Source organism: Python bivittatus, unplaced genomic scaffold (assembly GCF_059951505.1).
Source record: "Python bivittatus isolate LINGU-HERP-01145 unplaced genomic scaffold, Pbiv_v1 ctg000980_np1212, whole genome shotgun sequence".
NCBI lineage: Eukaryota > Metazoa > Chordata > Lepidosauria > Squamata > Pythonidae > Python > Python bivittatus.
Genome location: NW_028277125.1, coordinates 37939700 through 37956809, shown reverse-complemented (window position 1 = coordinate 37956809; position 17110 = coordinate 37939700). Strand labels below are relative to the sequence as shown.

General features: G+C 37.5%; 1 protein-coding gene across 9 annotated transcripts in view; it reads right to left on the bottom strand.

The window, feature by feature from the left end:
• Window positions 1-717: 717 nt before the first annotated feature.
• EPHB1 (EPH receptor B1) overlaps window positions 718-17110 on the bottom strand; it is a 387938-nt gene continuing 371545 nt past the window's right edge. For 7 of the 9 annotated variants that reach the window (XM_088132648.1, XM_088132652.1, XM_088132650.1 and 4 more), the window contains one exon: window positions 718-1120. In XM_088132648.1, the coding sequence (XP_087988774.1) occupies window positions 853-1120 (268 nt within the window). In that variant the 3' untranslated portion in view covers window positions 718-852. The remainder of the gene's footprint in view (window positions 1121-17110) is intronic. The other 2 variants (XM_088132653.1, XM_088132654.1) reach the window with 1 other exon arrangement.

The following is a 17110-nucleotide window of genomic DNA, read 5'->3' as shown; positions in this document are numbered from 1 at the left end:
TGTTATAACTGCCAATGTTTATAGTCCAATAAATATTCGTTGTTGGTTTTTTTTAAAAAAAAAAAGGCAAGAGAAACTCCTTGATGCAGTTCTGCAAATATGAGCTAGATTCATTTCTAACTGTTAGCATTAGTGGCAGGAAACACAGCATCTCAGTCTTAACAGTGGTCCTGAGATCAGCCTTTTCTTTTTCTTTTTTTCTTTGCCTGCATCTGAACTAATGCCATTCATTACTAGCAAGGAAGCAAACCTGAAATATAGCAGAAACAAATATGGCAAATAACCATCCAAATATTAGATGGCCCTGGAATCAGAAAGGTGTGGGTATGCACACATATGCACAAACTGCAAATATGTTTAAAAATGTAGAAATACTGCATGTAATTTAAATCCAGTCATTCATCTCCTAAAATCCTTCATTTCTTGGCATCCACAATAATGTAATCCATGTGCTTTGGACATATCCCCTTTCTTATCTGGTGTAATCTTAGAACGTAGGAATGACTCAACATTATTTATTTTTTTAATATTATTCATGTGCAAGCAATAAGTAAACAAAGTTTTATCCTACGGACACTAATCTTAGTTTTCCACTGAAATTCAGCAGTAATAATTTCTAGATATATCTAGGTTTTAACAGATGATCGTTAACCCTTGGTATTCTCTATTTTGTTTTTTTGTTGTTGTTAAAAATACGCTAAGATTATCTCATTTTTTTTCTTGAGTGCAATTTTATTTTTAGTACAATAGTTTTGAAAGTTACTATTACAAACGTGGACAATTTTGACACAATCAATGAGTTGAAAGAGAAAGGGGAAAATGTACAAGAGAATGCCATCCTTTACAGATATCTCATTGGCTATGTACATGGCAGGACCTCTTTTGGCTGGAACAGTGCATGTGACTGCAGGTTGACTCCTGTTGTCTCTGCTCTTCAGGCCAGAGCATGTCCTTGACACAAGAGCCTGACAGCATCCCCAGGAGATCACAGCTCATCTGCAGAGCATCATGGCTACCTTGCCAATGGAAATGGAGTAGGGGACTGCAGTGGTAAGCTTGACTGTCCGGACTGGCATCTTTCCATATACTTCTGACATCAAATAAAGGCATAAAAAGATCCCTAAATAAAAGAAAAGAAAAAGAAAGAAATAAAGAAAGTTGTGGAGAGTGTCCATGCTGTAGGGATCATTAATTATTCACCCACTTTTTAGAAGATGACAGAAGAAAAGATTTAATCTTATCAGTTCTAGAAAAGAAGCAACATTTTCATAATAATTACTTAGTTTAAGTATGGATACATTAATTAACTAGTATATTTCATTTGAAAAATAGAACTTTTTTTTAAGAAAAAGCTTTTTTAAAAAGTATATAAGCTTTTGTAAAAAGTTCAAATGGCATCCTAAAAGACTGCTATTCCCTTTCTGTCATGTATAGTGATTTGAAAAGGGGGGGGGGTGTCCATGGGGTATGGGAGTCATAAAAGTCAAGATGACAGGTGGGATCATGCAATCAAGCTGCTCCACTGCTTGTTTACAGTACATGCTTACAATGATATGGCATACATGAAAAAGATATGGGCTTTAATCTCACAGTCATGCCTGCCATCATGACCTTTCTGACCTCTCTCCCTTGCAGAGACCTCTGATTCAGAAGGTACTGTGTAGCCATCAATAGCTCAGTCCTGTATGAATCTCTTTGGTCTCCTTTTAAAACTACCTAAACGTGGGACCATTACCACAACTGATAGCAATGAAATCCATTATTTAACCATGCCCTTTAATGTGTGAATTCAGCTGGGGAATCAAATATCCTAACTAAATTCTCAGGATAACTTTTTAAAATATATAAAAGGTCTGGAAATGTTGCAATACAGCTACGTAGGAAATTCAGAACTGCTAAGAGGTCTGTTATCCTTCAATTTCTGATTAGCTGGTAAGATCATCTAAACTTAATATTGTTAGTTAACATTCACATAAGTGGAAAAATACATTCAGAACATAAAACATTCAAACCTTCATATATTCCTACACACATACATTTTAAATGTTCATATTTAAATGGCCCCCTGATCTAAATCTTCACATAATTACTCCAGCTATCTTTTCATTTTGATTGAGCAACATGAATGGTGACTCTTCTGAGGAGCACAAAGAATTAAAGATATTCTCCAATCCATATCCCTTAAAAGTGATCTTTCCAACTAAATTTTGTATACTTTTGTTGATTGCCTATAAAAAAGTTAGTGTCAACATCTGGTATCTCAGGCTAGAGGAAAACTTCATCCCTTGACAAGTTATCTTTATGTAAATTCAACCTCCCTATTTTCAACTTTATTATCCATTCTACCTGAAACAAAACAATTAAGCTCTTTAGGTCATCCTTACCTTACCCTACATACATTTTCTATGAATGTACTATTTGTGCAATCTATGAAGGGTGAATATTATGTAGCCAAAACATATCTGTTCCTTGGCTACACTGATTTGTTAAAATGTCAATTTCTTAGGGAATTGGGGAAATAGATAAACTTTGTCATTATTTCTTTTTCTTTCTTTCCTTTTTTCTGTTTTGGAACGCTATAGTTTTGCTTGACTATCCCTCCTCTGGCTTTTTGCTGGGCGGAGGTAATTACCCCTGGCCTCCACTCTAAGCTCAAGATTAGCTCTAACTCTTGGATATGTTTGCTGAGATCTATGCCTTTAGGTAGGAAAGTTAATAGCAAGAGAATTGACACCTCTATTGCCCCAATGCCCGCGTGAGCCATAAGTTTAATAAAACAGGACTTCCTTAATGTTGCAGCAGTAATAACTTCTGTCCAAAGGTTGTAGTCAAGTTTAGATCTGAAGTCACCATATGGACTTTATTTGTACAGTAAGTGGGGATGAAAGAATATCTACCCCAAAAGCACAGTAAACAAAAGGAGGCACTAATGACATACCACTTGTGATCTGCTAATTAAAAACTGTGCACCAATATGCTTATCAGGGGAGTAAATTTGTTTTTGCTACCTGACTGAGATGGGGTGAGGATAAAAGAAAACATGGACAGGAGAGGTTATGAAGCACATACCAGACCATGATCCACATTTTATTAACTACTTTAGGGAATGGTTGTAGCCCAGTGATAGAGCACATATTTTGTTTTCCAAGATCTCAAGTTCAATCTGTGAAATCTGTGGGTAGTACTAAAAAAAAGACTCCTCTGCCAGACACTTCAGGCAAGTCTAAAGTGATCCAACAGTCTGTCCAAGTAGAAGATAGTTTCCTAGGAGAGGAATTAGGCCAAAATGCTGGGTCAATGTAGAATGAGTGCTCTCCTCCACAGGGCTATTTCTTAAAATGAGAAATAATGTAACATCAACTTGTAGTAGAAACTAGCAGTAGTTAATACTGAAAAGAGCAACCCAGAGAACGCTTGTCACCCTCCTGTAAGAGAAGTGCAACCCAGCAACAAAATCCAATTATTAAGACCCTTGTTACATGGGGGGGGGGGGGGGGAGAGCACAGATACTTTTAATATGCAATTGTACTCAGAAATATAGTTACCACATTAAATAATGAAGTCATTGACCACAATGTCCTCTTGGCTAGTCCTCAATAACTAGGCTGGCAACACAATTATGCTGCAACTTATATTCCACTATCCTGACTTACTTACTGAAACTTAAAAAATGTCTCTGCTGTGCCTGATGTTTTGCATTTGTTAAAATTCATCAATTTTGGGAATCAAATCATTCTTGCAAACCTAGATAGTAATGAAATTTTTATTTAGTAATCTTGAATTCACCAGAAAAAAATGAAAAAGAATGGAGGGTAAAGACCAGACAGGGAAAATCAGGCAGAACAGGGAAATAGAAGTGAAAATTATCTGAGATACAAACCAAAGTTAAGCAAACAATATTGCTGTCCTAAGCATATTAAAAATGAATGAAAACTCAACTGAAATCAATGGGATTTATTTCTATATTTACAGGCAGGGAATAAAGAAGACCAGAGAATGTACAGGAAAGAAACATACCGATCAATTCTATGCACCTTATATTTTAATAAACTAAATATCCCAACTCTGTGCATATTTATTGGGAAGAGAAGTACATGTAGTTAACTGAGTTACTTTCAAATACCCCTTTATGGGATTACAGCCATTATTATCTACTCATAAAAAATCTGTGGTGGGACCTGTATAAAACTGGAATCCCTGAAGATATCATTTATATTGAGAATTTGAGGTTCATAGAGATATTATGCACCACTTACTGTTTCAGGTAAGGACAGACTTTTTTTTTTCTTTATCCCCATTAAGGTGGTATCTATATGCAGTATTTTTCTTCAATGAAATGAAAGGCATCCAGGTATATTCAGGTATAATACTGTCATGGGGGTTACATTTGCCTCTGGTCCCTTAGCAAGAATAGGTTGATCTTTATGTTCTATTTTATTTATTTAATTTAGAGGCCAGCCAACTCCAAATGCCTCTGGCAGCTTTCACTTTGAAAGCAAGAACAATAAAAATTAAGAAACAGACCACAGACATCCAGGACAGAAACCAAACCTAACAGCAAAAAACAACCTACAGGGACTCAGCACCCACCCTACCCCAAGGTCTGGGAGATCAGCCAGGTTTTCAAAGGCAGAACATCATTATGTCAGAGCCATATGGATCTCTGGGGGGATGCTAATCCAGAGGAAAGGCACTATGACAAATAAGGCATGCTTCCTAGGTCCCAACAGATGATATTATTTAATTGAGGGGACCTGGAACTCACCCACTCTGCCTGATCTTAGTGGACATTACCAGATGGGCTAATTACAGCTAATCTTCACAAAAGAGTCTGATCAAAATCTCTGTTCATTACTGTGCCATCAAAGTTCATCAAATGTGTGAGGTCCAGTTCCTACGCCAAACATCTTGAAATTAGAAATCTGATGCAGGGAGACAACAGAGAGGAGAGATAAGCATGTTTTAGCCTTTGGCACAGTGGATATAGGGAACAAATGACTGTATCACAGACTTAACAGAAAATGGATTTTGAAAAGGTATTTGAAGAAAGAACACTAGCATTATCTGAGTGTTCTGGGAATAAGCATTAAAGAAAATTTCCACAGATGCTTCAAAGAACAAATTTAGGCTCTTCCCTCTTGGTGGATCAATTCTAGGACAAACCAGTGTGATAGAGTGATGAAGGCAGTGGGTTAAGAATGGGAAAACCAGATTCAAGTCCAACTTCTTCCACAGAAGCTCACTGGGTGACTTGGCCCTGCTACTGTGTCTTAATGCAACCTCCTGTACAATACAGGGTTTTTGTTGCTGTGGGGAAAAACTGGAAAGAGGAGTGCTGCGTTTGCCATCTTAAGTTCCTAGAAACAAGGTGGGCTATATTTCTAACAAACAAAAATAATTTGGAAAAAAAAAAGACTAGCAATAAATAAGAATGTGTTAATGAAGGTAAAATATGATACCGAGTTTTCAGTAAAAAAGGAGTATAATTTTTGCAGTGTCATATGGGAAGAAGTATTAAATACAGAGAGAGAAAGGTAAGAACACCATAGCTGTTTTCCTGGCCAACAGAACAAAAGGTGATATTGATACCAGGATAGTATAGCTTCAGAGGAAAAATGAGAAATTTAGTTTTGGACATAAGAAAGTATATCAACAGAAAGATAATGATTTACAGAACTAGGACTGGATGGAGAAAGCTTTGAAACAGAGAACTACAGTTAAGTATCTTTAATGTAAATATAACCCAAAATATAGGACTTTATGTCACTTAGAGACAGCAGATAAAGAGAGAAGGATGAGAACAAAGGAAACCCTTGTATGTGTCACAGTGGAGAATACAAAAGAGACAGAGATTCCAGACTCATGGATAAGGGAGAAAGAGACAAAGATAAACTACAGTGATAGAGAACATGTGGGAGGTTAGTGAAAGAGAATGTAGTTTAGTTTGTTTTCTCGTAAGTTGGCAATTTGAGACAGTCCCTTACTGTTGTGTGGGAGCCATTTTCTAAGAATGCCTATGACATGTTTTCACAATTCCAAATGTACCCACATGCCCACAAAATATTGGGAACCTGTTGTAAGGGGGCAACCTACATGGTACTTGGAGCTGGTAACTGAAGAGGTTTGTTTGAATATAGGTAAATTAGTGGGGTATTTGAATACAGTAGGAAAACAAGCTACAGAAGAGAAAAGGTGAATATATGATAGAAAGGATGAATGATAGGGCTGATGACCAGGGCAGTGGGGAGGAGTATTAAAAAGCCACACAGAAAAGTAGAAAAGGAAATAGATTGAAAATTAATTACCCATTTGCAGAAGAAAAAAAAAAGCTCTCTGTAACACAAAGAAGAGGGTATGTGTATGTATGTGTGCATGTGCATGTGTGAGAGACTATTGTATTTAATATGCACACATGAGAAATTATCCTGATAGTTTTTTTTTTAATGTTCCTTGTTGATAGTAATAGCTGAAACAGTCAGAAATAAAATTTATACAGATTTCAAACCTATCCCTTGGACAGTATTCTTCCTGTGGAGAGATTGCAGTTGAGCTAATAGTGATAAAACCCACATTATTACAATTTACTTGTGAGTAAATAACCCAATGAAAGGACAAAGTGTGGTTAACACATCATATAACATCTAGGCCATCCAGCAGTTCCTGCTTCAAATCTCATGGAACAAGCAACTTGGCAGACTAGGCACAGATGTTATGCTCCAGCATAAAGTCAACATGGTTTCTTTACTGCCATAAATTACAGTGGAAGAATGGAAACACAGGCAATATAGATAGAAAATGTGCCTCTGCATATGGAGGCATGGTAGGGAGGATACATTAGCTGGAAAAGGGGGGAAAGGGGAAAGGTGGGACAGCCACTGTCCCTGGATATTTGTTCTAATAATGTCTTCTCCCTGGGGAATCCCAGTTGTCAACAGAGTGCAGATTCATATGAGCAGAGAAGATAGTTTGTCAGCCACAATTATCTCAAATGGGGCTTTGATTCCCTGAACAGAAAGAGACCATCATGCAGTTAAAAGTTAAAAAAGACAGTTAACATTGCTCCCCTGCTATGTACAAGACAAAGCTTGTTAATTTTCAGAAGTATTTGAGAGGGGGAATCCAAAAGCAAGACTATAAAGACACAAATCAGGCACCAAAGGAAATTTATATAGATGGAACATAACTCTCAGTGTGGCTTCAGATTCCTTTCTGGTTTTGTTATTCTGAATGATGACATTTCAGAGAGATGCTGACTATATATTTAGCAGATGGTTAATTCAGTCCTTTTTAAAAGAAAGATGAGCCAAGGAGAATATGTGAAAGTCTAGAAAGCATATAAGCAATAGAATGAAAAAACAAAAACAAAACCTTGATTTCCTTAATGAGAAGGCCATACCATACCTACTCTACTGCAAACCATTTCCAGTACATTTCAACCCAACCTGCTTTTCCCTTTCTTTGTCCTCATCAACTGTGGATCAGAAACACTTTCAGCAGCTCATTATTGCCAGATGAGTGAATGAAAAACTAGACTGAGAAGCAGGGAATGTAGGAGGCAGGCAGTGTCTATGGTGGGAGAGGGGAAATCCCACCCCATGCAGAAGCACAATGCAAAAGCTAGCTTCTTCAGGTTGCAGATGAGTCAAAGCTTTTTGTTGCTTATAATGAACTAGTGTTGGTTTGAGCTGGGGCTGCACGTTGGACATGGGCATATTCTGCAGCATACATGAGGTACAATCCTCAGGTGATCATTGTGATGAATTATTCCAAAGACAAGCTATACAAGCTCCTTGCAAATGATCATAACCAAGATAACCCAAATGCACCAGGAAGTAGAGTTTCAGGATTACAGTGGCAGGCCATGCCTATTCTCCACAATGTGGGTCTTGCCTTGTGCACAGAGCGTAAGCTTTGGGATCCCAGTATGATGCCTGGGGGTGTTTGGTTACTTTGATTCCCTTTATGCCTGCCAGGATTTATACCCCTCCTCATTTTTTTCCATTAGAAAAAAATCAATTAAAACAAATGGGAAAGTGGCACAATGCAGAGCAAAGCATAAATTTCCAGCATCATCTTTATTTCCAAAGATCCCATGGGTCCCATAAACTTTCCTTAATATTAAACCTAACATGGCTGTAGCCCATCTGTCAGTTGGAAGTATGCCCACCTGCCTAGGAAAAAAACAACATTAAGCAGGGGTAATAGGGTGTATCCTGCAAGTGCAGGACAGCTGGAGAGGGTGCATGCTGCATTGTAATAAATCAGTGCTTTGAAACTGATCATAGATCTCATGGCAGTCATTGTGGGAATGGGAGTCCTGCTCACAAAATTCCAAATGTGCCCACCAACCTCAACTGAAAGTTGGGGACCCCAAGACCGCTCTAATCTCTTGGCAACATTCAATCTCAGGCCATGTCAATGTTTGCATGCACACGGGCTCAAAGGTTACAGAGCTAATCAAAATTTGGAGTTCAATATCTCCACGATCTCAGTCTCCACTTTAGGAATAGGTAAATCTGTCCATCTTGCTCACTTTTTTTGTTTTCTGGCAAAATTTGCTAATTTTGCCAAATAAATAAACTGTGCAGTTACATTCATACAAACATTTGTATACCTTTTTCTTAATGTCTACTTTTTAAAAACATTTTTCCTAGATAGGATATTTCCTATATCATGCATACTTTTTCCTGAAAATATGCTTTTCTATGGTTTTCTAATGCTTTTTTCAGCTGCATGCCACATTGGATATCAGCCCAACACATATCAACTGTAGTTATGTGCTACAAAACTCTTTTCCAGAATTTCCATAAAGTACATTCCACTAATTGAACTATTAAATAAGAAAAAATATTTTTCATGTGGAAATTTCTGGTAGAAAAGCAGTGTCAGATTTTAAATGCCCAATTTTCTATCTTTCTCTTCTTAGAAAAACATTAACTGGCCTTTAATGTTCCCTGGAACCACAAAAGATAACATACATGGGGAAAAAATCTGAATAGGAACACCAATATTTCTATGGGAAAAAAGAAAACAACAAAAAAATCCACTTTAATGAGATAAACATTCTAAAACAGCATAAGACAAACATTAAAGGCATTAAATAAGAAAATTAAAAACCAGAAATTAGAATACAATACAAAAATAAAGGGGGGGGCTAAGAAGGGGGAAAAATGAGTGCTACAACTACAGGGATTTCCAGATGGGGATATAGCATAGAGGTACCTCCCTCACCTCACTTTCAGCAAAGGTGGGCTATATCCTTCTAGAAAAATATGAAGAAAAAAAATTAAACATATTAAAAAGACCTTTCTTTGCTTCAGATGAGGTGGAAGGTGGAAGCTGCCAAGCAAAACAGCTGTCTCCAGAATCATCCTTATTTCCAATAGTGCTCTTGGAGAGGAGGGGCAAGAAGCAACTTCATGACATCTGGTAAACTGAAGTTTTGTGACTGGCCACACCAGCCAGGAAATCCTGTTATGAATAGGCAATCTCCCAGAGCAGTCATCTTCTCTGAGAAACCACAATATGCTTTGAAAAAGGTTAAATGTGCTCACTGACAAAAAACAAACCAAAATGAAAAACAAACAAAACAAACCCTGTAGATCCCACCATAGTCCTGTCAATCTAGCAGAAAGCCAGAATTATAAATATTTTTATTGTAAACCACCCAGAGTCACTCTTTGAGTGAGATGGATGGTGACTAAATTTGAAATATGAATTAATGAATGAATGAATGAATGAATGAATGAATGAATGAATGAATGAATGAATGAATGTTCATTTTTCAGGCAATCCCTAAGTGTGTTTGCAACACAGAAAAGATCTAGGAAGCAGAATGGAAATGAGAAAAATGACAGACTAGACCCATCTGAAATAGCACAAAACATGGCAAAATTAAGAGCTGTAGAGAACCCCATAGAAACATTTCTTAATGAATATGTGTACAGAATATAAGTAGAATAAGCAAGTGATCTTTCTATAGATCGCTTAGCCAGTTACACACATACACACACATATTCCAGTTATGCATTTTGCTTACAGATAATTTAAAAAGAGTAGAAACACAATAAACTCCACATTATCATAACATCTCATTATATGCCAATTTTGTCTTTGGAGGCTACAGCTGGAAACAAGGCTCGCAAATAATCTGTTCTTCCCATTAATGCTGAACGTAGTTTTTGTTCCTTCTTCACAATGATTTAGTGTTTCAACCCACACTAAAAAAATGCATATGTTCTAAACTAATATTTTATGAGTTCCCCTATAATAACATTTACAGATTATTATTTTGCTTTTAGAGATGACTTTGGTTCACCTTCCTGATAGTCTTTGGAAAGCGTGATTTGCATTTTAGATAAAATAATCTCCAGGCTTCCTCCTTCTGCAACACAGTTCTTGGCATGAGCTGTATTTCATGCTGTCAGTTCCACTCATTGCTAATTAGCATGGAGAATTGCACTGATGTTAACCATCATTTTCATCCGTTCTTCCCACCTTCAAAACAAGGGTTTGGTTGCCTAATGAGGCTCCTGAGGATAATCAGAAAGGCAACAGGACACATTCATTTATGGTGTAGCTTGGCTACACCAGGGTTATCATTCCCCAAGTGAAATGGTTCTACAGTAAGTGAAAATTACAGACACAGGGCGCCCACGGCAAGAGGGTTATAGTGCAAGACTGCATATGGAAGAGATGTGCTACATAATATAGGCAAGCAGAGCCTATCTATGGGAAGTTTGCTGGCCGTTTGTATTTCTGCCTCCAATACGATGATTGGGCCCGTCACACTGATTTTTTTTTTTTACTGCAAATGAAATAAATGTTCAAAACTAAGTACTTATGACAAACATATCTTGCTTAAAATTGATTAAGAAAATACTGCAGACACTTATTGAACATGATAAGGAGACGCTATTTAAAATTTTAATGTCTTCATACTAGAAGATACTGAGCAGGGATAAATGATAGGGCTGGGCTGTGATCTGGCTTAAAGGTAATTCAGAATGTGTGCCTCACCTGTTGACACCTTAAATCAATGATGTCTTTTTCTGGGATTGCATAAGCCCAATAACTAACAAGGTATGTGAATGTTCCTTGTGCTCTGAATTATCTTTTCCCCTTTGAATCAGGGTTACATAGAAAATAAACTGATTGCAAGTCCTGGCAATTCTAGTGATACCTTCTAACCTAGGCCGCTAATGTTTGAGGAAAGCATGGAAGTATTTCCTTGATGTTATATTGTGAGAGGGGACATTCATGATTAGCAGATGTATTACTTTTTGTGATCTTCTGCAGCTCATTTCTCCCTCTTGTTTGAGGAGCAGGAGAAATGAGCCGAGCAAAATACTGACAAAGAAGCAGTCAACAGTGCCATTTTCTTCATTAACACGATGTTAAGGCAAACACATCTGTGATTTCCTCAGATGTTGATTATCTGAACGACACCTTCAGCATCTGCCTTCACATATGATAAGGGCAACATACGGTCAGGCTCTCAGTGACAAGTAAGAGATTCTTCCATTTGGCTATCATTGTTTTGGAAAATGGCTTGTACTGTATCTTCTCAGGTAACCATCCCTCTCTTTCTCTGTCTCCATTTCTTCCACTCTTTCTTCAGATTTGCCTTTTTCCTTTAGAAACTAAGGTGAATTTTTAGATTCTGCATGCATAGCTACTGAATAAAAGTGGCTGAATAAAAAAAAAAAAAAACAGTTGGGGAAAAAATTGCTTCTACAGCCTGCCAAAGAACAAGCATTTTTTTCTGACCCATGTCCATGCCTCCATTCCTAGGTATGTAACAGTCTCACACATGCAAGAACCAGAGCTTTGAAATGACAAATCTATTAAATTTGATTTCAGTTTCAGATTTTTCCAAAACTACATTAAAAAGACAACCAACACCAAAATGTGCATGCATTTTCATAGGTCTAATAAATGCATTTTTACTGAGGACACTTTTGTATGCATGTCTTCTGAACTGCATCTCAAAATCCAAGAAAGTACAAACGTTAAAGAATAAATGTGATCCAATATGGGTATGAACTTGGGAAATTCTGATTAACTACATTCACATTAAAATACAGACCTGACAAGTTGCTGATTGTGCCTTTTCTAGATACAATTTAAATGAGCATGGGTAGTTTGAATGACTGTTTCAAGCAATATTTCCAACAGAAATAGGAAGGAACACATATGATGTGCAATGCAGGCGGAAAAAAGCATAAGCGCATGGAAGTGGTAATTACACAAGCCTGAATGTGGTGATTATTTAAAGATCTACATGTATAATTGGTTTAGGAAACTGCTGTTTTCCATTCGTTTCTCTTCATATTTTAGTCCCTTGGCCTTTTTCTAGAAGATGCCTATCTTCTGCTGTGTACAAACAGCATCCAAATATGTCATGAAACAGGAACAGGTCATTTTGTTTTATTTATTTTTATTTTTAAAAAAATCTTTTTCAAATTTCAGGGACCTTTCAGTTTCTTTTAAAAATACTTTGAAAGACTGCTAGCTTGTTACTGGAAAGTTTCCATGTTGGCAAGATTTTGTGAAACGCAGCCACAAAATCAGATTATAATATATAAATAAAAACATTTCTATAGATATTTTGCTCACTCGGCTTTAAAGGGAACCAGAAGCAAAGTGTCTAACTGGAATGCATGAATCTAGGGTTCACCTCTGAATAGAAAACCAAAGCCTTTTACATTTTACAAAGTGATTGGTCTACTACCAAAACACAAACAGACCCTGAGTGGAGAGCTGGTATACATTAAGGTTTATTTGCTACAGTTTGAAAATAAGTTCTAAAAAGGGAACTCAAAGATGTGACAGCTTTCCAAGTGAACACATTGTAGTTAAAATTTATTAGGAGCATTTAGAGATCAAAGGAAAAATCTACCTTGCATTCTTAAATTGCAAATGTGTAGCCTGCAGTTGCAAATCAACATCAATAATTGTAGTAATTCACTCAAACCCATAATGCATAAATGATGCTCTGTGTTCCTGTCCCTGCCAGCTGGAAAACTCTTACAGCATCAGAATCAGCTAGAGCCTGCAGTTTCTCTGCCAACATATTGTATTACAAATATTGTTCCTCCAAACTATGGAAAGTCTGCTGGATTGTAGTGTGTGACAATAGCTAAGTATCAGGTTATGCATCTGTTTATCATAAGCAAAAGTACCATGATCTTGTAAGAAAGCTTTGTCCTTATAAAATTTTATAAAAGTAATTCTTCTGTATGGGATTTTCAAATATTAATTATCTTGTTCTTTACCTATGGCTAATTTTGCTCATAAAGATAATATCAGGGATATAATTATTGCTTTGTTCCCTATTTCCTGTGAAATAGAAGAATAAATGATGCACTTTTACATAGCATTCTTGAGATGTTGTGGCACACATATTTGGGACCTATTTAAAGCAAGGCTAAAAATCAGTCATTAGAGGGCAATGCTGTGAATCCCAGATGTTCTTGAGTTTTCATGTCTGTGATGTTTTCCACAGGCTGCTGCTGCTGCTATTATTCCAGTTTAGATCTGCAAAGTTTGCTTGCATTTTAATTGCATTTATTTTTATGTTTAAGGTAGGTGTGTTTTAAATGTTTTAATTAATTTTAACTAGGTTTTTGCCATGTAAACTGTTGGAAGTTGAATTAGTGATGGCAGAATATAAATGTAATAAATAAAATTGTGAGCTGTGTAGGTCTACTCCTGCAACAGTTATGCCATGAAGAGAAAGGAAATTATTAACAGCAGGATTTGCTTAGCTATAAGACTATGTTAAAATCACCCATGGTAAAGATATTTTGCATTGTTGAATGCTTCATACCTCAGTGGTGTTACATAGTGGCTTAATAAAGGAGAAACAGCAGAATTGAGACCTGACAAGACAAGGAAAGCCTCCCTTCAGCTGACCAAAATTTAGCTAAAAATAAAAGAGTGAAAGAGGCCCAGATTAATATTAAAAAAAAAAAAAAGGGAGACACTAAATGGAACATTCCATGTAGAGAAACCAAAACTGATGGAGTTCAGAGACATGTTTTAAAGGAACAGGTTGTAAGATCTGGGAATTTAGCCAGAAGAAGAAAAAATTATTCAGAATTTTGATAGCAGTCTCAAATAACTAATGAGCTGTCATACTGAAAATGGAATAAACCTTATTTTCTTTTGCTTTTCAGGAGATAACTGGATGCAGTGAGTAGAACGTAGGTTGGTTAGGAAGTAGAAGTGTCTAGCTTAGAAAGTAAACCTCTCTTCCCTTTGCTGGAAGCACTCAGGCAGAAGCTGGGCGCTGCCCATCAGGATGCTACCTGCACTGCAGATCTAGCACCAGACAGGGGGTGGACTAGATGGCCTTCAGGATCCCTACCCACTTTACAGCCCCAAAAATATGTATGCAGGGTGCAGTGAAAGTCAGGCCCCATAGTCTGGGGTCAGATTTGGGATCACATTTGTTAAAACAAGTAGTTTAGCTTCAGAGAGCTGTTGAAGGGATACCCTGTCCCTCCCTGTGATGCACTGATGTTACTAGATGGGCTTTTACAATATGGGGACTTGGAGGGATTTGGGTGAATTAAGATTAAAATGCATATCATAAACTTCACAGAGATGCAACATACATTTAGAGGAAAAATGCTAAAAACAGAACTGCTGAAAGTAAGCCATTTTGGTGATGTGATCTGGGGGGAGGGGTCCAATACATGTGGAGGTTGTATGTGTGTGGGTGTGTATGTGTGTGGGTGTGTATGTGTGTGGGTTTGGGTGTGGGTGTGTTCCATGTGGCACAGAGGTTGTGATCTGCCTATCCCTGCCAGAAAGTTTTGAAAGGCTGTGGGAAATTAAGGGAGGACTAAAAAGGAGAGTTTTAATAGGAGGATAATGAGAAAAATTATAGACACAGAAGACAGAAAGAGAGAGAGAGAGAGAGAGAGAGATGTACGAAATGGTGAACTAAGAAGTTCTCAGATGATTTGCTTTGTTTTCTGATTTACAGTTAACACAATTATTTAATTGGAAAATCCCTTATACCATTCCAAGATGAAAGAGGGAGAAGTTTTCTTTTACAGGAATTTAATTCAGGTCAGTTTTTGACTCCTGGCAACTGCCTAGATTAGTCCCTGCAGTTTTCTTGGCAAGGTTATTCAGAAGTGGTTTGCCATTGCCTCTCCCTAGGGCTGAGAGAGAGTGACTGGCCCAAGGTCATCCAGCTGACTTTGTGCCTAAAATGGGAGTAGAACTCACGGTCTCCCGGTTTCTGGCCTGATGCCTTCACCACTAGACCAGATTGGCTCTCACCGGTAGCGAGATAACTACTGGGGGCTTAAAGTTAATGCTACTATATAATGAAACATCTCACTGCTTAGTACTGAATGAAAATATCTATTGCAGGAGAAAAACCTACAACAGTAAATAACAATTTCCCCAGGAATATTTCTAAGTTGTACTTTCAGAAAGTTACATTATAGCTGTGCATACAACACTATCCAGTTCCAAGAAAACAGCCAGGATCCTTGAATATTGCCAAGTTCAATAGTAAGCAGCACGGAGACAACTAACTAAAAATAAATCCAGATAAGATGGAGGTGCTGCTGATCAACAGGAAACCAAACTCAGGAATTGAAGTTCAATATGTTCTGAATGGGATTACACCCCCCCTGAAAAATCAAGTCCCCGACTTTAAAAAGTGTCAGGAAGTAGCAAGTAGTACAAAATATGGCATGCTAATTGATTCAAAACCCAGGGATTATCTGAGACCTGTACTAAAAGATTTACACTGTTATCAATTACAAATAATTCAATTACAGATAATTTAAAACAATTTTTTTAAATTCTTTATATGATCCTGTGCTTTGTAAATTGTATGTGGTTTTGAGGCAGCCTACCAACCAAGTAATAAATGGATTCATATATGATCATCCCGAGATTCAGCCGTGTGAAAGCTTGGGAGAGCTTCCAATTTTATCTGCAAGAACTGCTCAAAGGATACAGTGGGAAATATCTGGGCGTGTAGAGAGCATTTCTGTTCCAAGGTAGGAAATGGAACCTCTAATCACTTTATATTACAAGGATATTATGACACAAAAGCCCACTGCTTAAAGCACCTTACAACTTATGCATCATGCCTGTCATGGGCCAGTGAGTTGCAAAATCTATTGCAGGAAATAATCCTGTGATGATACATTAATTATCATAAACTTGCATTCACTATTTAGGTCACTGGAAAAGCTTAATCCTTTGTATACCCAAGAGTGACCCATCAGTAAAAAGCTGATGTGATACAAAGAAGAAAAAAAAAAAGACAATTACATACAGCCCAAGGCTGCTGCTGCTGTTACCTACAGAGAAGGATCCTGGAGAGCTTTAAAGCACAAAAGAAGAAAGAAAAGGTTTTTCTCATTTAAAAATTGGTACATTAAATCCAAGGAAACCTGACAGGCTGAGAAATAATGGCCTGAGTTTACTCTTATTTAAAAACTGGCTGCCTGCTGCTTTTGCTGCAATCACCACTCAGGCTTTCAGCACAATTTCAAATTAAATATACATAAGTGCTTTCAAGAGCTGTTAATTTGAAGGTCATTAAAGAGCATAAAATATATTCCCTTTATTTATAAAGAGGCACACAATAATGCTATGCATACAGACTCCCGGTCTCTGCAGCATTTATTATCTCCGATGTGGAAGTGATTGACTTCCCTCAGACACAGATATCACAAAAACACCCCCCCACACACACTCACACACACATTGCAAGCATCCACTGCTCAGCCTTTCCTGGATTTTGAGCACAAAGAGAAACCGAAAACAGTGGAGTAAGGTCTGCGTTTGACAAGGGGAAAGATCCTCCAACCCAGGGGCAAGCATGTTGCCTGGTGTTCAGGGTTCTGCTTCTACTTGGCACATTCTAGTCAGTGCCTTGATATGCAGCTCTGTGACAAAGCATCTTGCCTGTCAGGTCTGCTTTCACCTATGTCTGAGCTGTGCTTATAGGTTTGCGGCACTCAGTGGAATTGTAAACAGCCATTTAACAAACACTGCACCATCTGTCCGTATCTGCAAGGGGCATTTTAGCACTTTGCCTAGCCACTCAGAGTCCCCCTGCCAGCAAAGG